General features: G+C 46.5%; 1 protein-coding gene across 2 annotated transcripts in view; it reads left to right on the top strand.

Annotated features, from left to right (window-relative positions):
- The window catches only part of zeb1b (zinc finger E-box binding homeobox 1b), a 43,542-nt gene extending 31,469 nt beyond the window's left edge, over nt 1-12,073 (top strand). For both annotated transcript variants that reach the window (XM_052054174.1, XM_052054175.1), the window contains exons 3-8: nt 2,919-3,080; nt 3,965-4,167; nt 4,671-4,776; nt 5,109-6,832; nt 8,276-8,456; nt 9,379-12,073. In XM_052054174.1, the coding sequence (XP_051910134.1) occupies nt 2,919-3,080; nt 3,965-4,167; nt 4,671-4,776; nt 5,109-6,832; nt 8,276-8,456; nt 9,379-9,971 (2,969 nt within the window). In that variant the 3' untranslated portion in view covers nt 9,972-12,073. The remainder of the gene's footprint in view (nt 1-2,918; nt 3,081-3,964; nt 4,168-4,670; nt 4,777-5,108; nt 6,833-8,275; nt 8,457-9,378) is intronic.
- Nucleotides 12,074-16,995: the final 4,922 nt, after the last annotated feature.

The following is a 16,995-nucleotide window of genomic DNA, read 5'->3' as shown; positions in this document are numbered from 1 at the left end:
CGACACCCATCCTTGCGGGATTGTTGCAGGCCGAAGCCATTTTTTTTTACCTCGATTTCCCTCCTCCTCCTCCTCTCTTTACACCCTTTTTCTCCCTTGCTGCGTCTCATATTCTGATTCATTCCTCTTGATTATATGGTATCATGGGCGCCTCGCTCGCTGTCATTACTCATTCCCTCCTAAGTGATTATGCTTTGGTGGAGCGGCCCAGTGTGGATGTACTAAAGTGTAGGCCAAGATCAGGCTGAGTAATTCAGGGGAGGAAAGTGTCGAGCGTATCGGCCTGGGAGGACTCTTTTTACTTTTTGATGACTTGTAGAGCTGATTACATCTCACAGAATGAACAGGGTGGAGTCGGAGGATTTTTGATATCATGAGGCACTTTTCCACTCGGAGTGTGTGAAGACATCGAGTCTAATGGCTTTAAAAATAAAAAAATAAAAAATCATCTGGTTGTGGGTACGAAAAACCCACATTGGTCATGGAAATAACTTGAATCTGATAAAAGTATTCGTGAAAATTGAAGTGTGGTTCAACAGAATTACAAAAAAAAACATGAAACAGGTTAGGACAAAAACGATGGATGAAAACATGGACCAAGAGAAGTGAAGGACATTAGAAAGAAAACTATAGCCAATCGTGTTAAGGGTAAAAGAGGGCTGGACTGTAGCCAACCTCCCTTGACGTTGCCTCGAGAGGAAAACTGATGGCAAACTGAAGACATGGATAATACAAAGAGTAACAAACGAGCCCTGAATTGGTCACATCATTTATATGCCAAGTTATCAAAACAGGTATATTTACTCAGGACTTGAGTCAGTTCAGTACAGTACAGAGTGCAAGTACGACAACCAATGGCCCTGAACGCAACGCAGCGTTAATCCTCACCGCGTGGTTGCAAGACATGCATTGATGACGGCGGTGTCGTCATTTTCAAGTTCACTTTGGAGCAGCGGGGACGCACAGGAAAAACAACTACATTCCTGTGCGCATTGCGTCATGTTGTGGTGTAAAAAGTGAGCCGCCCATCAGCATAAGGAAAGGAAAAAATGTCATGCGAGGCGAAAAGGTAGTTTAGCGTGGACAAGAACAATAGTGCGTTCTTGTTTGGGAACATCTTTCTATTTTGGACGTTTGCAGTCTTGCAAATGATAGTGGAGGGTCAGAACTGTTCCCTGCACATCCTTATCGCCGGTACGACGACACCACGTATATGGAATGGCGAGGAGCTGCAAATCAGTCTGGACGCATAACCACAAGAGACACATATGATCTTATTACAGAGCAGGAAAATGTTTTCTTTGTTCATCTCTAATTTGACCCTACAGCACAAAACATTTGTGCAACATTCTCAGATTTTGATTCCCCCCGCCACCTCCTGTGCAGCGGTGCATTTACGCATGCGTCAGCGTAAAAACGGCCCGCGTGATGTTTCATGTCAGGGGAGGTAGCCTTGATAGCACAAAGCCGCTTCAACCCCCTGGCCTCACTCTGCGCTTGAACAAAGAGATGAGCCCGACAAACGGGGAGTCAAAACAAGATGTCGCACCTTTTTTCGCAGCCCCCCCCCCCAGCTGGGGGAACCGCACTTCACACTCAAGCGCAACATTTTGGAGCCTGGAGGTGTGCGCCTCAGCAACACACTTGCTAGATCAGCACTTGTTTCCAACTGTTTATCCACAACAAATTAAAATAAAACCAAAAAAAGTTTTGTTTGGGACATTTATATAATTGTCACCCACTATTCCATAGTTTAGGTCATGGGAGAAAAGCGGTGTGGTATGAATTCTGCAATTCTCAGCTGTTGCATATCCCCGCACTTCTGTTCGCCAATAGACAATCTTTTTTTCTAAATCGTGGCAAAGAGGGTTTATTACGGGGAGCAGAAGGCCCCCCCTCCCCGTCCAATGCTCCTGATAACCATAGCAACAAATGACGGCGCTCATATTGTTTCGCGGCTTTGTTACGGCACACCAGAGGAAGCCCTGGAAGATGACGGATATTCACAGGCTTCTGGTGCTACACCTGTTACCGTCTCCGAGGAGAGCACGCAGCTGGCCTTGTCGGTCAACACAGTCCTCTGATGTAAAGGAGAAAACACTGCAAATGATTCCATAGCCTTTTTTTTTTGTTTTGTTTTACAGTTGCAAGACAGAAGCCCGCGACATCTTAATACAGAGATTCCCACGGCGCGTGCTCCGCATACCAGTGTGTCCGCAGTTAAATGATGTAGTCTCACTTAATTGGCCTGATAAGTATTTATTTACGACCGGTAATTTTTCTTTGTGCAACTCTTGACAGGGAGATTATTTAAATGCTCGTTCACGAGATGAAAAGGTAGAAAATTAACCCGCGTTTCCACTTTTGTGACATGGTCTTTTTTCTTTCTTTTTTTTTTTGTGGCCCACTGCACTCACTGATAATACTAAACTGAGATTCAGATTTTTTTTCTCTTAAATGTGTTTTCATTTATTAACATGTTGACCTCCAGCATATCAAACGAAACCAAGTGCAGGCTCTTATTTTCCGAAATACCAAAGACCCGCCTCTCAAAAGAAGAGTGGCGGCATTTATGTCTCATGATGTCCATACACTCGTATACCGGAGGTCACGATTCACCTGTAATTATGAATCGCATACTCAGCTAGGACATATGAAGATTGGTTTGCCACTCGGTTCTTTCAAAGAGCATGACGATCCTACTTTGTATTCGGCCCTAAAGGCCAATGTAGTTCCTTCAATCTTTTCCGAGTGAAAGCCTTAATTGTGTTTGAATCTGCGCGGACCCACACACAAAGTTCACCTTTAATAAATCGATGCCATTGACTGTAGTCATCGCATTTTTCTTACGCTGCAATGGTTTCACCGACGCACCTCATTGCACGTCTCTAACCGGAGTGCGCTCTGTCACCTGCTAGTGAAAGAAGACTGCGTGTCAGACGGCGAGGATGACGTGAGCACGGACGCCTTGGTGGAGGAGATGCTTCAGCAAGGCGACACGGCCGTCATTTACCCAGAAGCCCCGGAGGAGGAGCTGCAACGCCACGGCACCCCCGACGCCAGCATTCACGATGAAAACGGTACAGAAGTGGTTGATGATCTACGTGGATCCAATCAAAGTGACGTTCCTCAACAGCGTCTTTTCATGGGGAAACATCCTTTCATTTCCCTCGAAGACAAAAAGTTTTCAACCGAAAATGGACACAAAAGGCTGTCTGCTGTGAATCTCACACTCTTCGTTCTCTACCTGGTTACATCTCACCTCCGGCGCTAACTCTCCCCTTCATTAGCAACACTTTGCAACATAATTACCCACGCCGTGCCACCATTTGTAAAAGCAGCACACAACAAGTGCCTTTTGTGGCCTCTGGGCATGTGGCTTTCACCTGCTACAACGGCGGGGGGGGGGGGGGGGGGGGAGTTCAGCAGAGAAATAGCAACACCTGAACAAATCTGCCACATCTGTGTGAGCTCTGACTCATGGCTACCTGTGCGATAAGGTGTGTGTGTGTTTCCATCCCAGGGCCCTCACCTGTGCTGCAGGGAAACTTAATACATCACCTGTTAACAAAGTAATGTTTCACCCGTGTGGGAGCTGGACTATTGCGAGATTCGGTTTGGCCTTTTCTAAAATCAGTTGTATCTGTACTTAGTTGCAGAGGGAGCGAGTACTTTGGTCACCTCTGTAAATAGCCGAGGGTTCTGATGGGTGTACTTTATGAGACCAAAAGCCAAATGGCATCCCTGTGTTATTTTGTTTTGGTTGTTGACTCAGTCATTAACTCGGAGCCATTTGGTTACCTGAGTGGTGGTTACCTGTCGGGGAGGAACTCACTGGTTGGTGTGAAAGTTTAAAAAAAAATGTGTTGTGATGTGCTCGTAAAGCTGCCCTCACCCCTGTTCCCATCGGCTATGACATCTTTATAGCCTTCTTCTGACTTTTTTTTTTTTTAATTCTATTCAGGAACTCCCGATTCCTTCTCTCAGCTGCTCACCTGTCCCTACTGTTCGCGGGGCTACAAACGTTACAGCTCCCTGAAGGAGCACATCAAGTATCGGCACGAGAAGACCGAAGAATGCTTCAGCTGCCCCGAGTGCAGCTACACTTTTGCACATCGCGCACAACTGGAGAGACACATGACGGCCCACAAGCCGGGAAGGGATCAGGTAATTTCTGATTAACTATTGGTTTAAAAAAAAAAAAAAGCTTCGAGACTATATCAGTCGATTAATGGCCCTGGTTTGAACTCAAATGACATGCGATAGTCACACTGTATCAAACCAGGGCACGGACGTCTGTCACGATTCAGGGTTAGCTTTTAGCACTCTTTGCTAGCAGCTCTTAAGAGCGCGACAAAACATTGCCCTGAGAGCTTCGGATGACGAGACGGGTATGCCGTGGCGGGACGGCACTTTGCAGTAAAGCTCACATGAGAAATGTAATCGTCATGTCCTGCAACAAAACGATTCTAAGTGACACAACCATACATGGCAACGCAGCTTTACGTCTCGTTTCCAAAACACGACGCTCAAACATGAACTTTTGTCCCCAGATTGATTGATGACATTGTGTCATGAATTAGTAGCGGTTCAAAGGTAATGTTGTCATTGTGTATCTCTCTCTCTCTCTCTCCCCCCCTGACTGACCCCCCCTTTGCCTGCTTCAACAGAGACACATCACACAGTCGGGAGGCAATCGCAAATTCAAGTGCACTGAATGTGGCAAAGCGTTTAAATATAAGCACCATCTCAAGGAGCACCTACGCATTCACAGTGGTGAGTGGCCAATCCCTCCCGTCACCATGGAAGTGGAGCGTGTTTGTGTGTGTGTGTGTGTGTGTGTGTGTGTGTGTGTTTTAGCCAGTTCCCTATAATTATCCTTCATGTTTCAGGCCGATGTGTACGCCTCGTTAATGTGCTATAACTGTTTCTTTAAGCATATGACTGAGCAATTAAAGAAGGGCATTTCCCAATTGTGTCATTACATCAGCGTTCCAACACCGGTGAAATGCATGAGAGATTTTCCCCCCCGCACCCCCATCTTCTGTAGCCAAGTCTGCTCATTAACTAACGGATACGCATCTCACTGCTCGCTCTCTTCCGCGCAGGAGAAAAACCCTACGAGTGCTCCAACTGCAAGAAGCGGTTCTCCCATTCAGGCTCCTACAGTTCGCACATCAGCAGCAAGAAGTGCATCAGCCTCATCGCGGTCAACGGCAGACAGCGAGTGGGCAACAACAAAGCCCAGACCCAGGCTCAGACTCCAATCCTTCCCACGTCGCCCTCCGTCCTGCGCACGCAGATTCGAGAGAAGCTGGAGCACAGCAAGCCCCTCCAGGAGCAGCTGCCCCTGAACCAGATCAAAAGCGAGCCTATGGACTATGAATACAAACCCACGGTGATGACCTCACCAGCTCTGGCTAGCGTGAACGGCGGCGTTTACAGCGGAGGGGCTGCGGCACCTCTGCAGGGCACGGTGCAAGCTGTCGTCCTGCCCAACGTGGGACTGGTGTCGCCCATCAGCATCAATATAGCGGACCTGCAGAACGCCCTCAAAGTGGCCGTGGACGGGAACGTTATTCGGCAAGTCCTGGAGAGCAACGCCAAAGGCCAGGGTCAGGCCAGTTTGGGGTTAACCACTGGAACGCTCCACCCCTCCCAGCAGCAGCTCATCTCAGCCATCACTTTGCCTATCGTGGGCCAGGACGGAAACGCAAAAATCATCATCAACTACAATTTGGACCCCAACCAGGGCCAGCTCACGGCGCAAAACCTTAAGAAAGAGCACGAGCCCTTCTCGGCGGCTCCGCCAACCGCAGAGTCTTTCAAGTGTCAGAAACTCCCTGAAGATCTGACCATCAGGAACACGAGGGCCACTGATCCAAAAGAAGAGGATAAAACCACTAAAACTTGTCTCCTGTGTGATAATTGTCCCGCCGGAATAGACGGACTGCACGGCCTCAAACACTGCAAGAAAGAAAGTCTCAGACTCAATGGGGACTCCGCAGTTGCTGCCCTGCTGTCAGAGGGAGGACTTTCCAACCAGCCCAAGAACCTCTTGTCCCTGCTCAAGGCCTACTTTGCCTTAAACGCGGAGCCCACCAAGGAAGAGCTGGCCAAGATCTCCGACTCGGTCAGCCTACCAACTCATGTGGTCAAAAAGTGGTTTGACAAAATGCAGGAGGGCCAAATATCACTGGGTGCGCCAACGCCCCCTTCGGAGGAGGAGGAGGATGCTTGCGATACCAACAGCGTGGTCTCGCTGATCCAAGGGAAGGCCTCCATGAGTCCTTCTGCGACTCAGGACAGTCCAACAGAAGCAACCCCGGCGGAGGTCAACGGCAGCCACAGCTCCCCGGCCTCTCCTCTACCACTCAACCTTCGAGGCGATGGTCTCCTCCAAGACTGGCCCCCTCACAGCACCGATGCACCGCTCGACCTGTCCCTGCCAAAGCCCGACAAAGAGGAAACGGAGGCCGCGGTTGTCAAAGCCCGCAATCGCCCCTCGCCTTCCTCCGTCTGCACCAATCCGGTTGAACCTTTGAACTTAACTTGCACAAAGAAAGAGGCTTCGCCACTCTCACGTGTGGGCTCCAGCCCCATCGCACTGTACGCCAGCCCGCCAAGTGCCAACCCCCTCAATATTGTGACCACTCAACTCCCCACGCTGGTGGCCATCGGTGACCAGAGCCGCATGCAATGTCTAAGGGCGCTCACCACCAACAACAAACAGACTATCCTGATCCCTCAGCTGGCGTACACCTATACCACTACGGCTAACAGCCCTGCTGGAACCGAAACGCAGGAAACCATCCACCTTAACGGGATTAAGGTTTGTCCAATTCACTTCGAACACAGGGAAGCAATTCTCTGCCAACACGCACATGGCTCAATCGGAATATATCTTGAGCGAAGGTTGTCAAAAAGTTGGCCTGGTTCGGAATGGTCATTTTTGATTCCCGGCACGCGGGATTTTCACGCTTTTAAAATAGCAGCGGTTGCAGGCGTTACTTGCACAGTCATGAACTTTTGAAAATGGCGACGCATTATAGCGACGCATTATTTCCTGAATCGAGTCAAGGTTTTTAGTTTGATGATTCAGTGTGATTCTCTTCTTCCTGCGGTGTTCAGCCTCAGCAAGGTGGTGAAACACCATTGTTTGATAGCGAAGGGATGAATTACTTCCTGTTTTTGAATCTGCACGGCACAGTTTTTTCACTGCAGACCACCTTCCCTGTCCAAAGCCGTAGGAACGTGAGATGTCGCCTGCCACCGACTAAAATGTCATCAATCGATCAAATCCAGAAATCACCGAAGACCTCTCTTTGTACAAAATAAAATAAATAACAATAACAGACCTCGGTCATCGCCATTTGTGCAAGCCCCGTAATGGGGCAGCAGTGATGGATGTCGCTCGATTCTGTGGGCGTGTGTGAGCGATCTTCTGGTCCGTCACCCAAAGGACACGAGGACGCACTGTACTGTTGAGTAAATTATTGATTTGCTGGAATCTTTTTAAACGCAGCACCTCTGCCTCTCACGTTGACTTATGGTTGTTGTATTACACGTTTGGGTTAAGTGGATTGGCATAGGACTGCCCTGGAAGAAATGTGTGTGTATTGGTTTCTTAATCACGACTCATTGTCTTTCCCAGCACCACCGGGTGGATTTTACAGGCTCGTAAATGAACGACAAAGTAATTTCTTCCTTGACGCGCCAAAGTTAAATGAAATGGTTTATCAATTTTCAAGAAAATGCTGATCACGCCCGGGGCTTAAGATTGATTAGGAAAGGCTAGAACTACACCTTGGATGGGATTTGTTGTGGAGCTGCATACCATACTTCACCAACGCTTACTGAATGTGTGTTAAATTTTTCACGATCCGATATCGGTGCATTGATACCGTACCATGACAGGTAACAATTTGACACACATCTTGTATCACCCACTAACCTGCATTGCTCTCTCGTCAATGAAATGGTAATTGTGAACGGGACACTACCTGAACCACTACATGCTCCCTTCTACGGCTTCAAAATGCGGCAACTTTTCTCATGCTACTCCCCAAACCAGTTCTATTTACCCTCAAAGTCTCTTTCGTAAAACTGGGCCGCCCGGCATTGCAATATCACCAGACTACAGATTAGTCGCCAGGACATATTTTAGTTTGACTCAGCGACTTCCTTCGCTGTAGACAGACGCCGCGTTGTGTTTTCTGACTCATGCATTGTTTATTTCCACCTTGACTCCATCATGTCTCCTTCCCCTGACCAGGAAGAGAAGCAGGACACAAGCTCGGAGGGCATGTCCGCCGTGGAAGAACACAACGACTCCGATTCGGGCCCGCTCCGGAAGAAGATGAAGAAGACGGACAGCGGCATGTACGCCTGCGACCTGTGCGACAAGATCTTCCAGAAGAGCAGCTCGCTGCTCAGACACAAATACGAGCACACAGGTACCAAATGCCAATTGTTTTATTTCGAGGCCAAGAGAAAGCAGATCGCGCCTGGCGATCCGTCAGCTTCTGGGGCTCGGAACATTGAGTCAGAGTGCAAGTGAAGGGGTGGGGGGTGGGGGATTTTACAGCAGGTTATTACTCAACGCGCACAGAAGAGGTCTGAGAACATCTTTCCGCCAACTCCCAAACCTGCGCACTGCCAGCTTCTCGGATGAAGCATCAAATGCCGTAACAGGCGAGCTCTGGTAGTGATTTGGATTGCTTTGAGCCAAGTGCAGGTCAACCCCTCTCTGAGGCTATTTACCCCCCCCGTTTATTTCCCTTCTACCTGGCGAGCAACTGCTGTTTTCGGCTCTGAATGAGTTCAGTTTAGGTGAAACAATCCCTTCCGTGTCCTGGATTAAGTTTCCTCAAAGGCTTTGAGAAGCTGAATTGTTTTGTTTCATTACTTTCATTTCCATATTATGAAAGCAAAGCACGATGCAGTTTTCCTCCCATTTGTTGTTTTGTCTCTCCCCCACCCCCTCCAAAATCAATTACACTCACAGCAGGGGGCGGGGGGGGGGGGGACACCACTAATTAAAGCAGCTCAATCAAATGTGAGCGCTGGAACAGCTGCCTTTACAAACTTACGAGTGCTCAGACACCAATGACAGTGTCGGAGAATTTCGTATTGAGCAACACGCGCATTTTTGCTTCCTCCAAGCAGAAACCGCTCCACAGATGGCTTATTTTGATCTCAATAACGTCCCGTTTGAATGTCTACCTTCTGATGGCATAAACGGATCGCCCAGGCCTGGTTGAAATTGGTGAACAAGTATCCGGACCCAAGTATAGGGTTGGAGTACTTGTTGTAACTTTGGAAGAGTCTGCTAAAGTGTTGGTTGATCCCAATCTGTTTTTTTGGGTCTCTCAACAGGGAAACGACCACATGAGTGCAGCATTTGCACCAAGGCGTTCAAACACAAACACCACTTAATCGAGCACACGCGCCTCCACTCGGGGGAGAAACCCTACCAGTGCGACAAGTGCGGCAAACGCTTCTCCCACTCGGGCTCGTACTCCCAGCACATGAACCATCGCTACTCCTACTGCAAGAAGGAGTCTCAGAGCCAAGGCGGAGGCCGGGACAGCCCGGAGGAGGACGCGCTGAGCCGGGTGCGGGGCTCGCACCTCGCTCCCTTCCAGATGGACTCGGACGAGCGAGGGAGCAGCACCAGAGAGGACGAGGAAAGCGAAGAGTTTGAGGAGGAGGAAGAGGAAGGCGCGGTGGACATGGGCGATATCCAGGTGGTGCAGATTGGGGACGAAGGAGGGGACGACGGCGACGAGGCGGAGGAGAAGGTGGCCGAGGCGCAGGAGGACGCCGACACGAGACAAGAAGGCGCCGCCGAGGGAGACGGGGCGACGGCAGCGCCGCGGGAAGAAGAGGAGGTCACGAGAGAGAGCGGGGGAGACGCGGACGCGGCTTGCGAAGACGACGAGAGGCGGGAAAAAGGAGACGGCGACTAAAAGACGGGAGGAGCCGTCGAGACTCCCGCTCGCTCGCTTCAGTTCACTACTGTGTCCAAATCCAGGTGTGCCTGAAAATTGAAACAGAGGAAAATACTCGTGACTTTTCCGCAGGAAGAAAAAGATTTCTCAAGTCCATTTGTAAAGAGAAAAAAAAAATGAAGAATGCAAATTTTACGAAAGGAAGGAAATGCATTATACAGACTTTGGAAGCTAGAGCCGACAAGTTTTAGATCACGTTTGATTACTAAAACACCGTGGTTCATTTCTTTTTGTCAGTGTTACTAATTTTGCCACTCGTATGTTAACCCTTAAATGCTGTACAGCTGGGAGATATTTCTATACCTTTGTAATGCCAATGAACAGAAAAAAAAGTCAGTATTTTATTAAGTTGGAAGGAAAATCCTGTGCACTACAAGTGGCCTGGTTTACGTGAGGATGGGGCAGTTCGGTTGTGTTTTCTACCCATCAGTATTAGCGCCCCGAGAGATGCAGACGCCGCCGCTACCACGTCACACTTATTTTTTTGGGTTGTGCTGTTCATTCGGATCGGATCGCGAGCCTTAAGAATCAAAATCGGCCAGAGGACGGGTCTTTACAGCCATTTGTTTGGTTCCCCCCCCCCTCCCCCACCTCCAGGTGACTTTCATTTCTTGTAGAATACAATTTTTTTGGACGTTTTGGGACAAAAGCCGATTCACTCTCTCAAAATTTGTGGAGCCGCAGGTCAATGGAAGACGTGAATACACATTCAATCCAGAAAAGTCGAAGAACCAGTGCAGAATTTTTATTTGTTGTTCAAAGTTTTTAAATAGGTTCTACGGCGCCAACTGAAATAAAGTTCAATGAAGCCATGGAACATTTTTGGGAAGGGAAAAAGCAAACGAATAAAGTGATAATTACCAGAATGAAATACAAATAATATGATAATAACATTGAAATATCATGAAGTCTTATCTTGTTAAATGATGTATTAGTCTCAATCATGTTAACAATTATGCTCCTGCGAAAGAATAAATTGCGAAAGAATTTTTTTTTTTTTAGATCAATGTGATCCTGGTACTCTTTTCGTACCAGAGATCCGCAGAATTATTATTTTTTTTTTCAGTACAGTGACAAAATACAAGCCGATGGTCCGCATGCATTTGCGACTGAATGTTTTGCCATAACAATTATAAGGATGTAAATTATATTTTATGATAATACGCTAGTTAGTCTCCAGGACAATCAGATGTTTAACAATACATATTTAATGTGTAGACAGACGCGGATGTCTCAAAAAGATGGAACAAGATGCGTTTTTCCTGCTACTGTGAGTCTTTGACTTTCTTTTCTACAAATCCGCATGGACGAGAGAGTGAATGGGCATTTTCCCCAAAATGTGATCTAAATGTTTCAAAGCTAGCAAAAAAGCTTTTTTTAAAAAATAAAAAAAAAAAGCCAACTCCACACCTGAGCCTTATGCAAAAAGAGAACAGTGAAAAGAGAACGATGCATCTGAAAAGTGCCATTATGCTATGGAAGCTTAGCAGCTAAGATCAGGTATTAGCAGGTTCCAGATCAGCCGGTCAACGGAGTTCCACGTCACATTTTACAACTGTCGCATCATTTTCGGAAAGGTATTTGCAATTGGAACCGGAGTCGGCACGCGTGACTTCGAATTGTGAGCAGTCTTCTGAAAGCTTGTTCCGTGCACTTGTTTAAAAATGATCAAATGTCTCTTCAGGTATTGTAGGCCAATTCCAGGACTTTAAATTCAACATTTCAGTATTCTCTTTGGACTTTTTTTCTCCGTTTTTTTTTCCAGTTCCTGCGTTTGTACTGTATGTTCAGCATTTGCAGTATTATTTTGCCCCTTCCCCAAAAAGAGATGGGTTTGTCTGTTTAGTCATAGAGAACTTTTATATTTATGTGTCTTATTTTTTTATATTTCTTTATGGTTTATTTATTACACTACGTAGTGTACAATACTGTAGTTTGTATTAATACGATAATATATTTTAGTATGGGATTTAAAAAAAAAAATTCAAAAGGCAACATAACCACAAGCTTGAAACAAATGAGACTCCGGCATACTGAAGTATGTTTTTTGTTTTTTTTTTCTCCAACAAATAATCCCTCAAAGCCTGAAAAATTGGAACCTGTGACCTCTTTGCATCCATGCTCATGTTACTTTAGTTTTCCTCTCTTTATATGAAGCTACTGAACTTTTTTGAACCAATAATTGTATGTCTAATAGCATGAGTGTGCTGTCGTATTGAAGGATGACCCGTAACCACCCCAAACTGTCCTGTTTTTGCCAAGCCAAAATAATATTGTTCCTACGCTTTTCTTTTTGTGCCAACAAGTTGCTTTCTACGTCGAGACCATGCCCACTTTTATAAAACCCTCCCCTTAAAAAAAAATACCCGATTTTTTTTAATTGTGATTGTTTTTCTTCATTTTCTTTTTTTTAATGACTCCCCATCTCACAATAAAAAAAAAAAACACTAGATTTGTGGTGATGTTGTCATTAGAGTTTATAGTGTGTGTTATATTTCATTATAAAGAGGTTCAATCAACAGAAGGGTAAAAAGAAATGTAAAGCTATTTTTTAAATTCAAAACGTCACGTTTTTATTTTTCACTCAGCAAAGACACGTTCGGAATGTTGTGGACATCCAACGGCCCCCCCCCCCCAAAAAAAAGTGAGATATTTTCCTTTGCTCCATGTCCTTTTTTAAACAAGGTAGATAGCTGTTAAAAGCCATTCAGTACTCAAAAATTGTCGCCATCTTGTGCTAGCTATAGCCAATTGGCAATTGCAGTCCAGCTATTTTGACGCCGCTGCCTTTAAGGTGCAATTCCATCACACCGTTGCCTTTAACTTAGCCGGCGACCCTCTGTCAAGACTCGCCGCTTCCTGTCACGCGCATCGGAGAGCGACTCCATGTCAGTTGTAAACAAATGCCGCTGGCCATACAGATGTACAACCACCCTACGCAAACCGTTCACATTAGCATTGAAACTAACATAAAGACAAAAAAAAAGACATGCTGTGGCTCGTCTACATATTTTTAACCACTGAAACGCAGGGTTGCCAATGTCATGGCCGCCACCGGACCGTCCGCACAATTTGCGCTTTTTGGAGTGCCGCTTTCAACTGCTGTCAGTGATCTATCGGGAGCGTCCTATTCCAGTCGGTGCCGTCTGCTTGTTAGCAGCCCCGCCCAAGGTCATACCTATTGATTCAGATTAGGTTTCCACTGGGGTCAACCTTCCCCCCCCCCCCCCCCCCCGCTCCACCAACATCTAGCCCGTTCTGCCAGCATGAATTAATAATGCAATGGACAAACAAGAAATCCATAATGCTTTGAGCAGTTGAAAATAATACAATACTTGGTGGTTGGTCTCCCGAGACAGCCAAAGCACTTCTAATGTGATTTTTTTTTTCCCTGAAATGAAAGTTAAGGGTGGGTATCGCATTTATTGCAGGGAGTTGTACCAGACGCACCCACAACGGCTGAAAATAACAGTTTTATATCCTCCCATTTGCTTGAAACACTTAACGTGATTAAAACACACTCAGCCTTATTAAAATACACTTTTTAAAGTGTTTCATGGCAGCTTTTCTAACTCTTGTGCTTGTGAAATAACTCCTAGCATCACTTTGATGAAACCAAAAGACCACTGATGTGATTCCCCGAGCCAAAGCGACAAACCAAAAAGTGCGCTCGCAACAAGTTGTCACTCCCAGACAACATTTACTGTTAAAAACCAACGTTTAACGCGAAAAAGAGAATTGAACATCTAACGGCCAAAACCATATCACTCTCTCAAAAGTCTGCTCGCATTATGTGACCATTTAATGTGTGAAACACCTTCGACAGGCTAATGAATATTAGCCTAAATGTTACATGAACTCAAATGTTACATTCACAGCTATTCAGTAGATACCGAATGATGCTACACATATATTTTCTCTGCTCATTTGGAAGGACTATTACCGGAGATGCGTTGGGGATTTTCTGAGCCGCCTCTCGCTGTTAATTACGTTGCATCTCTCTTCCAGTTGACCTCATTGTCGCGCAACATATTACACCGAAGGCACACGAGTTGAAATTTGGACTACTGGCCTATACATAAAAAAAAATTTAAAAAATCATATATTGGGGCAGCACTGAAATGCTGGTTGAGTGTGTGTGTGTGTGTGTGCGCGTGCATTGCAATGATTTGACCTGTTGTGATATGAATCTGGGAGCGGGGATGTGTCGACTGCGTGATAGAATGATCTGTCAGGAGGTTTGATCTCGCCATAATCATCTAGCCCGGTGGCTCCCCAGAGACTCGGCCCGCGGGAACGGAGGAAAAGTGGAGAGATAATGCTTTACAGGACAGCTTGCAGCGTAACATTACCGTGTCAAACTGTCAAACAGCATCTTGTAATTGTGCCTATTACCAACGGCTTGTAGCTGTGGTCACAAAACGTCGCTGGAAGCTCCGGAAAAAGGTCAAGGAGTGTGTCGCCTGCAGCTGCATGTGCGGGATGTGTGTGTGTGTGTGGTGCGTGTACACGTGCACGCGCGCGCGTCTTAACAGGCATTCACGACTCCAAAGTGGAGATATTGCCGTATGTTCTGCTGCTCTCAGCATTTCAAAGGAAAATTGAAAAGCTATAACCGCTAAGAGGATATGGAGCGCGCTTGCCAATAATGGCGCAAAGGCCTGATGAAGTATTGCGGCTGCCGAGGCTCTGACACGCCGCCAAGCCCGGGGGACCGAGGCTCCCCGGGGAAATTTAGAGAGAAGCCTGGAGGAGGGAGAAAAAAAAGGGAGGCGGCGGAGGAGGGAAAAGCAACGCTGGTGTTGAGGAAATAGCACTCACTTGTGGTCGGGTTCATTTTTTTTCAGCGCCAAATAGCGAGACGCTCGCTGTGACGTCTCAAGTGTGAGCGCAGGTGCGAAGGGCCACGGTTCATGAAGCACGTGATCAATTGTATACTGTACACATAGACAGAATGTAAAACTAAATTCCAATGAAGTCGGAACGTTCCATAAAACCTTATTAAAAACAGAATGCAATTATTTGCAAATGCTCTTCAATCAACATTAAATGCAATCCACTACAAAGATGAGTTATGTCATGTTCAAAATGATGAATGTTATTGTTTTTTTTTTTTGCAAATATTTTCTCATTATGATTTTGACGCCAGCAACATGTTCCCAAAAAATGCCTGGACAGGGCCAACAAAAAGTATAGGAAAGTCGATGAATGCTCAAGGAGGGTTTTTTTGGAACACTTCTCAGATCAACCGGTTGATTCGAACCAGGTGAGTGTCACGATTTGCGATAAAAGCAAATGCAAGTTAAAACTCTTACCGCATAAAGCAAAAGCCACATTTCAAAAAAACATCCAGAAATGTGGCCGGCTTCTCTGCGCTAAGCTTTTCAGGGATGGACTATCGCAAAGTGGAACAGTTTGCTGTGGTCTGAAGAGTCCAGAAATGTTTTTTTTTGGAAATCATGGACATAGGGGAAAATCCAGATTTTTTTTTTGTCAGCGTAAAATTCAAAAGCGAGCATTTGTGATGGTGTATGTGGTAAAAACTCATAGCATTAAAAAAAAAATACAATCTTTGTTTTTTTTTGGGGGGGGGCGTTAGTAATTAGTTTATTATTTATTTATTATTGTTCCTCCCTGCAAAGTCAAAACGATGAGTGCTGTCGTATGTGTGTCAGCCAACATATTGATTGCTGTAATTAATCATCAATACACAGCACTAACATGCGTGCACACACACACACACACGCAAACACACACACACACGTGACACACCGTAGAAGCGGTCAAAGGAGTCCGGGGTCAGCGCACCCTTGCGCGTAGCAAGGGATGGATTGGATTGTCATTGCGCCGTATTTAGCTCCTACCTTTAAACATTGCCGCCGAGGATTACCCTTCAGCTCCGGCAATATGAAACCAATCGTTAAAGCGGTGGAGCCGCGAAGGGTTCAGGTGTCCTTCTTGCTATGTGGTCATCATGCAATCTCTCCCGGTGACCTTGTGCACACTGTTGCCTGGTTACTCCTACTCACTATATACACCGTTGCCGTTTTGGGTGAGCGTTATACAAATGAAGTCAACTCGACTTTGGAGATAAATCACTGCGATCATAACAAATGAACCAACGCAGATTCAGAACCCCCCCGGGCCCGTCGCAAGTGGCTTCACAACATGTTCCAAGCTGTTATTTTAAGGTGAAACGGCTACACACTGTTATTGAAGGCGACATTACGAGATATAATTGCTTTAGCGTCGAGGCCGGCTTGTCATGCTTTTATTTCAGGGCGAGGCTCAAGGTTTAACTTTCACCACTTCCTCCCCTCGTTACCACACCGCGACTCAAGTAGTGCTAGAAAAACACCAAAGTGACCACTATTACATTGCAGGCCCTGCCTTGGTCTCACATAGTCTGTGTGTGTGTGTGTGTGTGTGTGTGTGTGTGTGTGTGTGTGTGTGTGTGTGTGTGTGTGTGTGTGTGTGTGTGTGTGTGTGTGTGTGTGTGTGTGTGTGTGTGTGTGTGTGTGTGTGTGTGTGTGTGTGTATTTGCAGGTAGAGCCAGGCCTCCCACACTGCTGGGACAACTTGGAAGAGCTCTCGGTCCTGACTGGAATAACAAGGAGCTGAAAAGAATTCAATTAAATAGTCCGCTCCTTGAGAAGCTACCGCCCACCTGCTTGTGCACACACGTGCATGCATGCACACACACACACACACACACGGGTAAACATTCACACACAACACACACGTGATCATTTCACCTCTCTCCTGCGCCCTTCAGTGTGTGTGTGTGTGTGTGTGTGTGTGTGTGTGTGTTCTAAGTAATCCCATTGTCCCCGTCATCCTCCTCCTCAGAGAACCCCCCCGCCTCGACTCCCCACCCCGCCCGCCCTCCCCTTCACCCACTCCCATGTATCATCTGCAAAGCTGACATCTCATTGGCTGTCGGAGGTCAGAGGACAAAGCCATAAAAATGCCTCTTCCTTAA

This window comes from Hippocampus zosterae, chromosome 20, assembly GCF_025434085.1.
Source record: "Hippocampus zosterae strain Florida chromosome 20, ASM2543408v3, whole genome shotgun sequence".
Taxonomy (NCBI): Eukaryota; Metazoa; Chordata; class Actinopteri; order Syngnathiformes; family Syngnathidae; genus Hippocampus; species Hippocampus zosterae.
Note: the sequence above shows the minus strand (reverse complement) of the source record. Positions and strands in the feature narration are given on the sequence as shown.